This window comes from Macrosteles quadrilineatus, unplaced genomic scaffold (assembly GCF_028750875.1).
Source record: "Macrosteles quadrilineatus isolate MER2022 unplaced genomic scaffold, UCM_ALF_1.0 Scaffold_9__3_contigs__length_116548681, whole genome shotgun sequence".
NCBI lineage: Eukaryota > Metazoa > Arthropoda > Insecta > Hemiptera > Cicadellidae > Macrosteles > Macrosteles quadrilineatus.
Window position 1 is genome coordinate 22858941 of NW_026542602.1, and position 13632 is coordinate 22872572.

A 13632-nucleotide genomic window follows, 5' to 3' on the forward strand; every position below is an offset into this window, starting at 1 on the left:
GCTAGGAAGGATTTTACGATTTTGCCATGCAATCGTGAACATTTTCTGTGGCCACAGAGACGTTATTATCATCAACATTTCCCAATAATACAGGGAGATTTTTTTTTCAGCACCATCATGCAGCACCATGCATTTGCAGCACCATCGTGAACATCACCCACCTGTGACCATGGCAAATCCTGACCATCTCTCATGATCTCGGAGATTATCCATCAATACAGCCTCCTGCGTTGTTGGAAACCTTGTGAACATGTTCTGTGATTGTAGCACCATTGTGAACATTTCTCTCAGTCTCAGAGCCATTGATAACATGTTCTGCTATCATAGCACCATTGATAACATGTTCTGCTATCATAGCACCATTGATAACATGTACCTTGATCACGACACCATCGAGAACACATCCCACAATCAAGGTTTTATCGAGAATGTGTATCGTGATCGTGGCACAGTTGGTGATATGCCACACTATCATGATGCCATCATGAACATCTTCCGTCGTCATTGCAAAATCGTTAACATCTCTTGCAATCATGGCAAAATTGTTAACCCCCGTCCCATGAAAATTCTAAATTAAACCTAATTTTGTCCCAAAGGTTGGGACTTCTTTAATATCTCACCCGTCCACTGTCTGTTTGACGCTGCAACTGTCACTGTCACACAGAGACTGGTAGATACATGAGGACAGAGCCACAGACAGATCTCTCAATACAAACACCTCACTGAGGTTGACTCTACTGAGGGTGGGGGGCGACCTCAGCTCGACAATGGTTTGTAGCATGTCATGGGCCAGGTTCTGAAAACATAAGCCTTTACGTTAAATCCAGTATAGGAGGGAAATTACAACAACAAAATAATACCCCCGCCGCAGCAAACCTGCCGACTAAGCGAATTTCCATTTGTCTGAATTGATTTTCAGTTAAATATATTTTAATAACATTAGGTTTAACGAGTACCTAGGTTTGCTGCTACAAGGAAACTAGTAAAGTGTGTTTTTGAGTAAAATATTGATAGCTTAGTACAAAATAAATAAATTTGCCAAGTTTGATCAAAATATATCCATAAACAAGCAAACTACAACATTTGACAATATTCTCCATAAGAATAACATGGGAATTTTAAATTTAAAATTTTTTTAATTTTCTCCGTTACTAATAATCGAATAAAAATACTTTTATATACTAAATTATTTGTTTTTTTAAGCTCTTTAAAAAGGTCTAAAGAGAAACCGGGAAATTTTGTGTTTTGAGGGTCAAAAGTGAGAAAAACCAATTTTTACCCCATAAAACCCCCCGTAAAGCCCCGTTCCCATGGTCCGATCGTGCTGGTTTGCGAACTCATTCAAGTTTATCCCGCTTTACACCTTTAAACCAAATTTCATCAAAATCGGACAAAAATTACTCAAGTTATCGCGTTCACGGACGTATATATATATAAGTCTATATATATATATATACATATATAAAAATTTGAACGAATGGTGTTTTTGGCCTCTGGGGACATCAAAATGAAAAAGTAAATCGGTCCCGGGTCTAGGTCTTACCGTGCCACCTACGGTAATAGCTACTTCCCTATAGGGAAATTCGCTAAAACATCAATATCAGTAAAAAATGCAATGTAAACAAGTTTTGGTTATGCCATATGCGTTAGGAAAGTCATTGGTTCAATGTACCTGGAGGTGTCGGACAGGGTCGGCCACCACAGTCTTGTTACACGCCACACTGGCCGACAGCAGAGGTAGTGTTGTAGGGAACGGCAGAGGAGACAGCAGCTGTTGTTGTGTCTTCTCCTGCTGTAACTCCTGTAGTAGTAACACCAACTCCATCCTCACACTGGCCAGACCTCCACCACTGGCACCGTGCAGACTGCAGTAGGACAGCAGTGTGCGCAGCAGCGTCTCATTGGCTGTACAAGTCAACATTCAATTCTATCTTTACATCGGCTACAACTTTATAGGCTTCAGACCCTTATGGACCTAAGCTAGCTCAACTCTAACACTGGGGGTTTGTTGTTTACTTTCCACAACTATTGTATCCGGTTCCTATCTCTGTGCAATGTTCAGTACTGCTGTAGTATTCATTAATGGTGGAAAGGAAAACCAACCGTCCCACCAAGAATGAATTTTTGTAAGTCATTTAATTCTTGTGGTTCAAAAAGTAAACCCCAATAAAATGTATTGCCAACTTTCATATAATTAAAAAATTTTACTATGACAAAATGAATTTAAAAACATTTAATATTATTTATATTTAACCATACTGTATTTAGATTATCTGATTACATGAAAAACTAAACATGATGTTTTATTTTTATGTACTCATCTTGTACAACTATTTATTTATACCTTTGAGCCACTTTTTACGACGGGCAGCCCTTTGCACCTTAGCCTCAAAATCGAGCTTCTCTGCCATCAGGATCTCATGTAGTGTTGGCTTCTCTTTGTTGAAAGTTGGAGTGTTGTTATGATCTCTTAGATCACTTGGGTCTGGGGGATCATCTGAAATAATTAAATTTATAAGCAAATGCTACACTTGTGATAATCTATATCATCCAATACCATAAAAGCTTATTATAGTACAAAATCTGACAGCAACTAAATTTTATGTTTCTGCAACTTAAAGGCATTGGGTAGTAGCAGTCTTATTAAATACTTATAAACTATAAGAGAGCCCAGGTGGCGGAAACTACCGGTATTTATCTTATTGAGAAATAACTTTTGGATTACTGTATGTTAGGTCTATTCAAAAGATCGAAATACCGAGAGTGCAGCAAAGTGATCATGTCTGTAGAACTAATACTGGTTTTTGTTGGAAGGGACTTAAACGTCAATTAGAAGTTTATGACATGTGTGTGGTTTAAAGTTGCCAGTGACATTCAAACCATCAATCCCAAAAATATCGCAATTCTCTTTTACATTACCAGAACCAGATCTGTTCCTTCCTGTTTTTTTTGTCCCACCTTTAAATCTTGGAACACTTGGTTCCAGCCCAAAACTGTTTTACACATTACTTCACGATAGTCCAAAGGGTTGCAGCATTATCACATTGGTGATTGACTGGGTGATATGGGCTGCAGGTAGCTGAATATTATTTTTGGGTCAGGTCCTGAGGTATCCATTTAAATAATATTATTTGGTCAAACTCATGTCAGATTGAGTCAAACCGAACTTTAATTTTCACGATAGCACAAAGCATCTCTGTAGCAGCTCAATAGAAAATTAATCATTTTTCCAAAATTGGCGTAAAGATGTTCACGGTTTTGCTGCAATTATGGAAGACGATGATTTTGGCCTGACCACAGAAGGATTTTACAATTTCACTGTGACCACAGAAGACATTCTTGATTTCATTGTAGCTGTAAAAGATGTTCACCAAAACAAGAGTTTTGTCTACAAAAGACCCAAGGGCCAACATTTTTGCTGTGATCCAAAGTAAACGATTGGCCCAAAGAACCCTACGGTGGACAATTCCTCAATGAGTTTCTTGTGACTCTGTTATAGAGCTACTTACTGGGGGCATCTGCCAGCTCCACATCTCCTGGACTGTAGTTGCAAAGCTGTCTTAATGCCTCCACCTCTCTCTCTAGCCACAGGTACAACTGGTACCTCAGTTGACCTCCGTCCACCTCGTAGCCAGTAGCCAGTGTAGACAACTCCTCCATCAGTATCTTGAGGCACGCCACAAACTTGAGCTGTTGTGCCATGATGTCCAATGTACCACCAACCCGCTCATCTTCCTCTTCTGTTCCGTTCACTTCTGTAAGTATCGTCGTAACAATATTCAATGACAAATTTTTTTTCGAATAACAATTTTAACATATTTTGTTTTACGTAAGCATTATTTTGGATAAAATTTCTGTTCAATTAACAAAAAAAGTAATCAAAATTTATAAGAGTAACATTTTTAGGCCTAAAAATTAATAAGGTACCATTAACAATTTGGGATCCATTATTGAATCAGAACCTTTCCCAAGGTATTTTAAGTATGTTACTTAAGAATTCCAAATAATTGAATTTGATAAACTGAATCTTTTTTCTTAAAACGTGTAACTTTAATAAATCTAGATTGAAAAAAACTCAAGAAAATCACTGACTGATCAGACATAGAATAAACTAGAACTGATACACTTGATTTAAGGCTGTAGTTAATAGGCTGATTAAAAATCCTGAAATTATTAATTTCCAGCATAAAAAGTACATCATATACCTGGCTCAAGTTTCTGGTCAATCTTCATCGCCATAGGAGCCTCGGCCTCCTCGTCACTCCCGTGCTCCGGCTCCAACTCCGGGTCATCCCAACGGATCACCAGGTCATCATCCTTGTTGCTGGTCACAGGCTGAGACCAGTCAAACTCTGCACTGGACGACCAGTCCATTGAGGACTCTGTGACACAAACTACACATTAGACACTGTCTGAAGCTTTAAAATTACCAGTATACCAACCATCAAGAGTAACCATTCATTCAAGCCAAACCAACTGCTTTGCAATTAAATTTCACCCGGATATAAATCTTTTTTTATCTATTTGATAACCAACAACTAACTTAACATTAAACTGGTTTTTGGAAAAAGTACCGGTACGGAGAGTCATTATCGAAATTTGGTTGTGGATAATTGGGTAGGCCTACGTTCCAATAAGATATGGACCACAGGCCTTTTGGTGGCATAGCAGCGATAGTAGCGAAATAGTGGCGAGTCAAAACCGAAACTGATATATTGGAAAAGCGATTGTTACGATCAAAACAAAATCACATAGATCTTCCGAGATGGCAGCAACATACACGATCACCCAGTGTAGTTGTGATTTTTTACGTGACACAACAGCATTTGAAACGCCGTAATGAGTGGAAACCTCAATTGTAGGCTTTTGGTGCTGATGATTAAAAAAATACAAGTTTCCCAGTCCAACACTGATTCACAGTCTTTTTCCCGGTTATCAAAACTCAAGTACAACTTGATACACACAGAACTTCCTGTTCCCAACCTGGATAATGGCTAGTTATTTTATTTCATTTACAAAACAGTTACAATTATTGTACTTGCGATCAATCAAATCCGTTTTAAAAGCCACATTTATTTCACTTGGTTTTGGATTTGACTACAAACGTGATCGGAAATGGTTACTCAGTATTCGTAAACAACATTTAATGTAAACATATCAGTGACAGCTAGAAAAAAGAATCTTTATCCAAACAGCTGTTCGTAATTTCATAAATGACGTATGTAGTAGACATAGAAAGAAAACTTCGCCAAAACTCACAAAATTGGGTTTTTGATCGTCCGGTATTTTATTTCCAAAATAGTGAGGCCATATTTTAATGGCTTAAGACACTCTCCCTAATCCTGTGAATATAATTAAACTATTAGAATCATTGTGGGTGCTCTAGTTTTCTTGGAGTAGGCCGCGTAAAATGCCTTCTCGGCCGTGATAGACAGGCAGACAGACAGAAAGTAATTGATATAAGACTTGTTTCGGCTTCTTTAATGTATAATATGTAAAAATAACAAAAAAATGTATAATTTTGAGCAATGTACAGACATAACTCTAATTTTCCCAATTTTATAATTAATTTCAACCTGTAATAATATCAACGTGAAATATTTATGTATGAAATACTAACGTGTCATCTGATGATAGATATTATTAGTACAATGATTCATCCTAAATTTGATGGAAGATAATGATCTAATCAATCAGCAGCTTAATTCAGGTTTTTAGGTAATCATCAAGATAAATATTTAAATACATACAGAACCATAAATCATCAACAATTTCTTTGTAGATATAGGATGGTAAACTTGCAATGTTTTCATAAAATTGAATTAAGGAAAGGAAAACATTTATTGCTAAGCTGTTAAAAATACATGAGTGAATACCAGGGGAGTCCCTCACTCCTTACTCAATGGCAAACTTAGCTTCTTATAACCTTGGCCAAACTCATAACCTTTCCCTAATTATGAACTTGAAATTCCTACTTTTAGCGAATTCCCCATATAGGCTAGAGAATAAGCTACTGTGGATCTCATGGTAAGAACTGGACCCGGGACAGATTTACCATTTTGTTTTTTGAGGTCCCCAGAGGCCAAAAACACCATTCGTTCAAATATATATATGTGTGTGTGTGTGTGTCTGTTAGCACGATAGCTCAAGCAAAAATTATCAGTTTGATTTTAATGCAATTTATTACAAATGTGTAAACCTATGCAAATTCAATCGAGTTCTCGATTGAGCATGATCGGACTATAGGAACAAGGATTTATGGGGGTTTTTTTAAGAGTAAAAATTGATTTTTTCCATTTTGACAAAAAAACATAAAATTGTGCATTTTTTTCTAAGCCATTTGTTAGAGCTTAAAAGAGAAATAACTTAGTACTGTAAATTGAAGCATTGTTGCATGCTTAACAGAGTCCTTGGAGCCTAGACGTTTTAACTCATAAAACAATTAAAGAAATACAAAGAAAATTTCTAATCCCACAGTATACTAGATAATTAAATTACAATCACTCTGGTGTTCGAATATATATTTTTGGACGGTAAATAACTATTAAGCGGCTGTTTGAAATGAACAAAATTAACATTGCTCTTATGGCGAGCAAATCCAAGATATCCAAGATACCATCGTCACCGGGTCAGCTTCCATCGCCTCCCCTGGATAAAAATTCAAAACTACAAAGAATATTTCTAATTTCACAGTCTAGATATTTAAATTATAATCACTTTCTTCAGCAGCTGTTTGAAATCATCCAAGATGGCTGCTAGCCTCCAAGGACTCTTAAGGAGAAAATTATAAAAAGGTAAATTAAAAATTCTCATGTTATTCTGATGGAGAATAAATAAACTGATTTGTGTACAGTTGAACCTCAAACCTCGATAAAACAAATTCCTCGAGAAGACAAATTATTTTTAATCCCCTTGACACTTTCATATAGGTCAATGCTAAAAACACCTCTATACAACGTAGTAATTAAGTTTAAAACCTCCATAAGACTAATTTGTTTGTGACATGGGCTAGGACTGATTAACCTCTATACAACGAATATTCTTAGCACAAAACCCCTACAAGACGAACGTGACCTCTATAAGACGAATTTATCATAATCTTAACCTCCATAGTACATAGTTTTCAAAACAAACAGAAGCTTGTCTCAACATGAAACCCCCACCCATTCCTCCTCCTTCCTCAGTCATTGTTTGGAGAAACCTTGGAGCGAGGAGAAACCTCTATAAGAAGAATAACAGCAGCATCAACCTCGATAAAACGACCTTCTTTATTAAGAATACCTCTATAGTACGAATTTTTCCCATACCCCTTGAAATTCGTCTTATAGAGGTTCAACTGTAGTTTACTTACTTATTGATATATTGTAATACAATTTGGCAAATTTGTTTATATCATAGTAAGCTACCCACATTTCAATTAAATAACACACCTTTCCTGTAGCAGCAACCTAAGTATTCATTTAAATTCATGTTATTTAAAATGAAATAAATCTGACAATGTTAAGGGAATATTTTAGTGGAAATTCAGCCAGGTAAATGGAAATCCCGTTAGTCTGCCGGTGTGCTGCGGAGGGGGGTATTTTAAAACAACTGATAAAAAGTTACTGGCATTTTATACTAAGAATAAGAGAAGAAAGTAAGCATGTTACAATTGTATTCAAGTTGTGAATGATAAAGATGCTGTATAAAAATGTGTAGTTATTTTACCTTTTTGAGCCACAGTGGCAGAGTCCTTCTCAGCATGATCTGTATGCAGGATGCCAGTCTCTATTTGGAAATCTTGATGCCTTGCTTTAGTGGGGCTGCTCATCAAACCTGCAACACAAGTACATTGTTACTAGACTAGTGTACATGTTTCTCGTATTCGAGCAACTGCAAAGTATTACAGGAGTTATTTCAAAAGGAATACCAGTCATATTTACTCTGAGTTTAAAAGAGTCAACTCAAAGATTACCGGTGTGTAACTCAATGGAGATACTCACGATGTATATAACAGTAATCAACATTTCCTGTAGGCCTAAATATTGTATGATATTTCATTGCCTGGGATTGCTTTTTAATGTTTTCTACAAACATTTTCTGACTTGTAGCCATATAAGGTTGTCCATGTTTATCTTCGTTATTGATAAACCTAAAGCATTCCGGCCGGGTTTATCCTTCTCAAAATGCCTCGCTGTACAGGCAACTCAGGTCATTGATAGTGGGCCAATTGATAACAAAAAGTTGTTTTTGGGGTAGTGTTAGGGCGCATTTGTAACCTAATAGTTGAGATTGTCCAGGGTCAGGTGCTGACTGTGATGAGTTAAGCCTATTACGCACTGTTCTGTAGCTGCGGTCGTTATCACGATTACGCCTCCTGTCTATGTTTCGTTGTCGTCGCGTCGGAGGCATTTAAAAGAAAAAACAACAAATAAACAAATTATAGCTACACAAAACAACGATATATGCACAAATTTAAGTTACACAAAACAACGATAAATATACAAATTTAAGATACAACCATACTAACACGATCCGTCTTGGGGGTTATGTTGACACAAACTCAAATAGTAAATAAATAAATGTACTCAATGCGTTTCATTGAATTGAAAAATAAATAACAGCAACTAAATTTTACAGCTGATCAAAATGTAAACAATTATGTTCTTCATAGGGATAAAATGGGAACTTTCAAAGCCACTGGGGCAGAGCCCAAGGGACTTTAAAAAAAATGTAAGGCCAGTTTGCAAATCTACGCGACACGCTCTTTCCAATGAGACGTCAATGGATAAAATCAGCTTAGAAATGACGGAGGAGTTTAACCGACAAAGTTTCATGTAGCGTATTAATTATATAGATATTATATATTTAGAAATATGTCCATTACTTTTTATACTTTTATACTTTTCTTTGAAATGGCGACCGTACAAAGTAGGTATTTTAAGCCAAGTATGAATGGAGATGAGTGTATGATGAGTGGCGCGATCTTGTAGTCTTGTTAGTGACTAAGGCCGACATATTCCTTAGACACAGCTGTTAATTAATAGCCCATACAGCTAATGACAACTAAGGGACCTACAGTTTATAGTGGAATCCGAACCACATTTTTCCTTGGTATATACGAATTGGTCTAATTATCAGGATTGTACTGCGGATAGTCGTAGTACTCGCACGATGACTAGGATAAAAATATTCAAATTTTGATGAAATTTGGTACAAACAAGAACACTTATATTTATTCTAAAGAGTTTGGAAACCAGTATGATCGGACTATTGGAACAGTGTTTGTTGGTGTAAAAATATGTTTTCCCAATTTTTACCCTCCAAAACTTAAAATTTTGCAATCCCTTTCCAAACTATTATTTTATTTATATAGAGCTTATAAAAACAAACAATTTTGTATGGTGAAATATTGTTGTGCTTGTGTTGATCAATCATATTTTGCAAAGATTTTTTTTCATACTAAGCGCAATATAAAAAAAACACACTTTATTTCCTTTTGTAGCAGCAAACCTAAGTATTCATTAAAATTTATGTTGTTTGAATAGGAAATAAACATGACGGTTTCAAGGGTATATTATACTGAAAATCCAACCAGTAAGTCTGCAGGTTTGCTAAGGTGGGGGTATTTGTTAAATACTAGTAAGTAGTTTTTATTACCAAATGACTAAAAACTGGAAGAATGATGTGGTGTAATTACTGTATGTATCTATCAACAAATAATATTTAATTTGTACAAGCTAACTTTTTTTAATTATGTTAGATAGTTACATAAAGTTGCTCTCAAGTGGAATAGTTAACCTAAGAGGCTCTTTTATTTATTTTTTTGAAACTCTAGCTTTTAGAAAAAGTGGAGACGACTTATCCGTATCACACACAAATGAGGTAAGGGCGTGATGTGGGAGGTGCACTGTGGCTGTGCATAATAATCAGCATATATGAGAACATGGCCCGCTGGTGACGCGACAGTCGCCCGGGCTCGTCACCGGTAGCGAGGGTACGTGACTCAAGTAGCCAGTCGCGTGCCTCATCATCGTCGTCGCGTTGCTTAATAAGCTCCATATGATCACATGGTATGGTACGGTAAGAGTGGCTTTAGAGCAGGCTCAGTCGTGAGCCACTTGAGTCGCCAGGCAAAATAAGGCTCTTACTTGTGAACCTAAGGTGGACTATAAACAAGCAGGTTGCAGCACTATAATATGATTAATTAGTGATTGACTGGATTTCAACCCTAAACTTCAAGTCAGAAATCCAGCTCATTAATAACTGGATAAATCATCCATTGTTAACAACTCTCAACAGACCAATTCAATTCTATCTATTAAATTCTAATTGCTATAGCATCCACAAAACATACAAAAAATATGTTCTACAATTATTAAATTAACGATCGGTAATAATTATCCACAAACAAACAGGACTGTTGGGTGCTTGGTGAGGAAGCTGAAGGACATTCTACTCAAGGTCTAGTGCTGTTGACTCCATCCACCACTACTGCACTACTCCACTATTCCTCCAACTACTGCAAGGATCACTCGGGTCTGGTACTGAAGACAGGTGAGCCACACACTGTTAGTGTAGCCAATAAACAGTACTGTAATGTAAAGTTGGTAGTAATTTTAGTAATTTTAATTAAATTGTTTTAATTGATAACATTTTAATACATTTTGAAAGTATATTTTTCTATTGAGCGTTTTTAATGTAAAAACCACTTTATAAAATACTTTATTTTACAAGAAAATAATCTAAAAATTTTAATTTGTATGCTTATTAGTATTTTTAAGATACAAATTCTCCTGAGATAAAAAGGGCAAAAGCCAAAACACCCTCAGAACATTTTCCAAATATAAATTTCATGTGAATAAATTGAATAAACAGTATTGAGTTTTTAATAATGATAACAATTTTGAATTTATTTTAGAATATTAAAAAAAATTTTTAGAGAGGTACATTTTGATCATGTTTTCAAAGTATATTTTTTCTGTTGAGCGTTTTAATGTAAAAATAACTTTTTAATGCATGTCCACTTTATTTTACAAGGGAATGATCTAATCTTAGTTTTGTATGTTTATTAGCATTTTTAAGATGAACAATTTTCTAAAATAAAAAGGGCCAAAGCCAAAGAGCAATCTCTGTGGGTCCTCAGAAATTCACCAAATAATAATTGTATAATTGAATGAACTGCATAACAGTATTGAATTTTTAGTAATAGTAAAAAATGTTTAATGTATTTTAAGATTAAAAAAATAATAATTTAGAGGGATTTTAAAAGATTTTTGTAAAAGAATAGTCCACCTCTTTATTTGTTGGGTTTATTAACAGTAAATAATAAAACAATTTAATTTATAAGTTAGGTTGAAGAGTATGTAAGTCCTAGAACAAACAGGCATGTTTGCAAAGCGAAATTCAAAAGTGAGAGGGATGTGTGGCCTAATGTATGAAAACAGCAGTTAGCAGTCATAACTTTTGTTGGGATCTTGTACTCTTTTGAATCCTTAAAACTTTCAAGAGGTTCTTCCATAACACAAACAAATGCAACTAAAAATCTTTTTGTCTTTGTTAATTTGTAGCTGGTTAACTAGTGGTTCTTGTGTTTGCCTCGTAATCAAAATGCGGTCTGATTAATTCTCAGAAAAGTCAATAGCTTATTTATGATTTGAAATTTGACTATAAGCTGTCATTGATCAATGACGTTTTTATCAAATGGCTATAAAAAAATGGGATGTTTGACAGAAACATACCTACACACATTATCTCACTCTATTCAACACTCACTTGAATTCATGTACAGCTAAAAATATGTAGGCCTATACAAATTGTGTCATGGTCTTAAGCTTTTAAAAAAAAATTGACTTTAACTACAGCATCCTACAGACAAGATTTATTTTCCAGGAACTAGCTATTCATCTATAAAATCTACACGTGCAATGAGTAAATTCCTGATGTCTTTATGACGAGACAAGGAAAATGCGTGATGTTAATCAGTTCACATACTCGCGTGCACAAGAGAAAAACTAGAAAACCTTGACTGTTTCGTTACAATGGCAAGGCCCTTTCCACATCCCATTACTAATAATTGCCTTCAATGGGACTACTTTTTGAAATCGTTCCGCCCCTTTAATAAGCTCTCATTTAGGTGTCTTATCATAATCTATTTTAAATAATTTTTTTCCCAAAATTATCTACTACTCATCTTTTAACCAGCAAATTTTCTTTTTAAAGTTATTCTGCCATTGCACCAAGTAGCACTGACAATAAGAAAGTAATACAAATATCACACCTTACACTGTGATAAGAAGTATTTCTTTACTTAGCATGCATGGTGTAGAATCAGTAGTTCAAGGGGTGATGATAAAGAGAAAGGTAAGTGTCTTAACAAAAACTGTGAGTCTTGATTTCAACTACACTCAAAGAAGTTACTTCATGATATATTAGGGTATCTATTAAATTGCATACAAATCCATCTAAAATGTATAAAATTAACAGTAGTCTATCTTCTTTAATCTCTCTTGATATAACTATTGTATAAAAAATAAATCAAACGGCTACTTTGGTCATTCTTTTGATTAGACAACTGGAAATAAGATTACCAATGATGACACTTGATGAATCTAAAAAATTAAATCTGGATTACCTATACAATAGTTTAAATAAGTAAAACCTTGTTCAACTGCCAAATACTATTCTCTTAATTTCAGAACTTTTCATTTTTTTAATACTGTATTTCCTTCTGACTAAAATACTGTACCCTACTGGAAAGATTTTGAAACTATAGGGGATATTTATTTCATCCTTTTCTATTCTGTATGGAATTTTTTTGTTAGCGGATTTCCCTATAGGGAAGAGGCTATTCGTAGGTGGCACGATAAGACTTGGACACGGGACCGATATACTATTTACATTTTGATGTCCCTAGAGGCCATAAACACTATTCGTTCAAATTTTAATATATATATATATATATATATATATAGCCTATGTGTGTGTTCGTGAACGCGATAACTCTAGTAATTTTGGTCCAATTTTGATGAAACTTGGCTTGGAGGTGTAGGGCAGAATAAACTTGAAATAGTTCGCGACCAGCGTGGGTTTTATGGGATAAAAATGGAATTTTCCCATTATTGAACCGAAAGACATAGCATTTTGAGCTTTAAAGAAGAGTACATTATATTAAAGCGCTGTTGTATGCTTAACAGTTACAGAGAAAATAAAAAAAAGTGTACATTTAAAATTCCCATGTTAATGGAGAAAATGAAAACTGCCCTAATTTACTTGTTTATGGATATAAATTATGTTGATCAAATTTGGAATTTTTTTTTTATTTCATCCTATGCTATTAACGTTTGGTTGAAAAACACTTTTTACCTTCCCCGTAACGGCAAACCTAAAAAACTCCGTAAATCTAATGTACGGTAACAGTATTTAAATTCGGAAATAAAAATATGTCTTATTTATGGAAATATTTTAGTAAAAATTTTACCAGACAAATTGAAATTCAATTTGTCTGCAGGTTTGCTGCAGCGGGGGTATTTTGACTGTAGTAATAGTAATTAAAGGGTCTCCAGTGAAAATAAATTCTGATTAACCATCATGCTGACATGATACACGGAAATAGAATCGTAAATCTTCCAAAGAGAATTACAAATGCAATTT

General features: G+C 35.0%; 1 protein-coding gene across 6 annotated transcripts in view; it reads right to left on the bottom strand.

The window, feature by feature from the left end:
* The window catches only part of LOC129002602 (dmX-like protein 2), a 177984-nt gene that overhangs the window by 38208 nt on the left and 126144 nt on the right, over positions 1 to 13632 (bottom strand). For all 6 annotated transcript variants that reach the window (XM_054430534.1, XM_054430531.1, XM_054430529.1 and 3 more), the window contains 6 exons: positions 7708 to 7815; positions 4206 to 4382; positions 3510 to 3755; positions 2345 to 2497; positions 1673 to 1905; positions 621 to 796 (listed from right to left, as the gene is read on the bottom strand). In XM_054430534.1, coding sequence (XP_054286509.1) covers positions 621 to 796; positions 1673 to 1905; positions 2345 to 2497; positions 3510 to 3755; positions 4206 to 4382; positions 7708 to 7815 — 1093 coding nt within the window. The remainder of the gene's footprint in view (positions 1 to 620; positions 797 to 1672; positions 1906 to 2344; positions 2498 to 3509; positions 3756 to 4205; positions 4383 to 7707; positions 7816 to 13632) is intronic.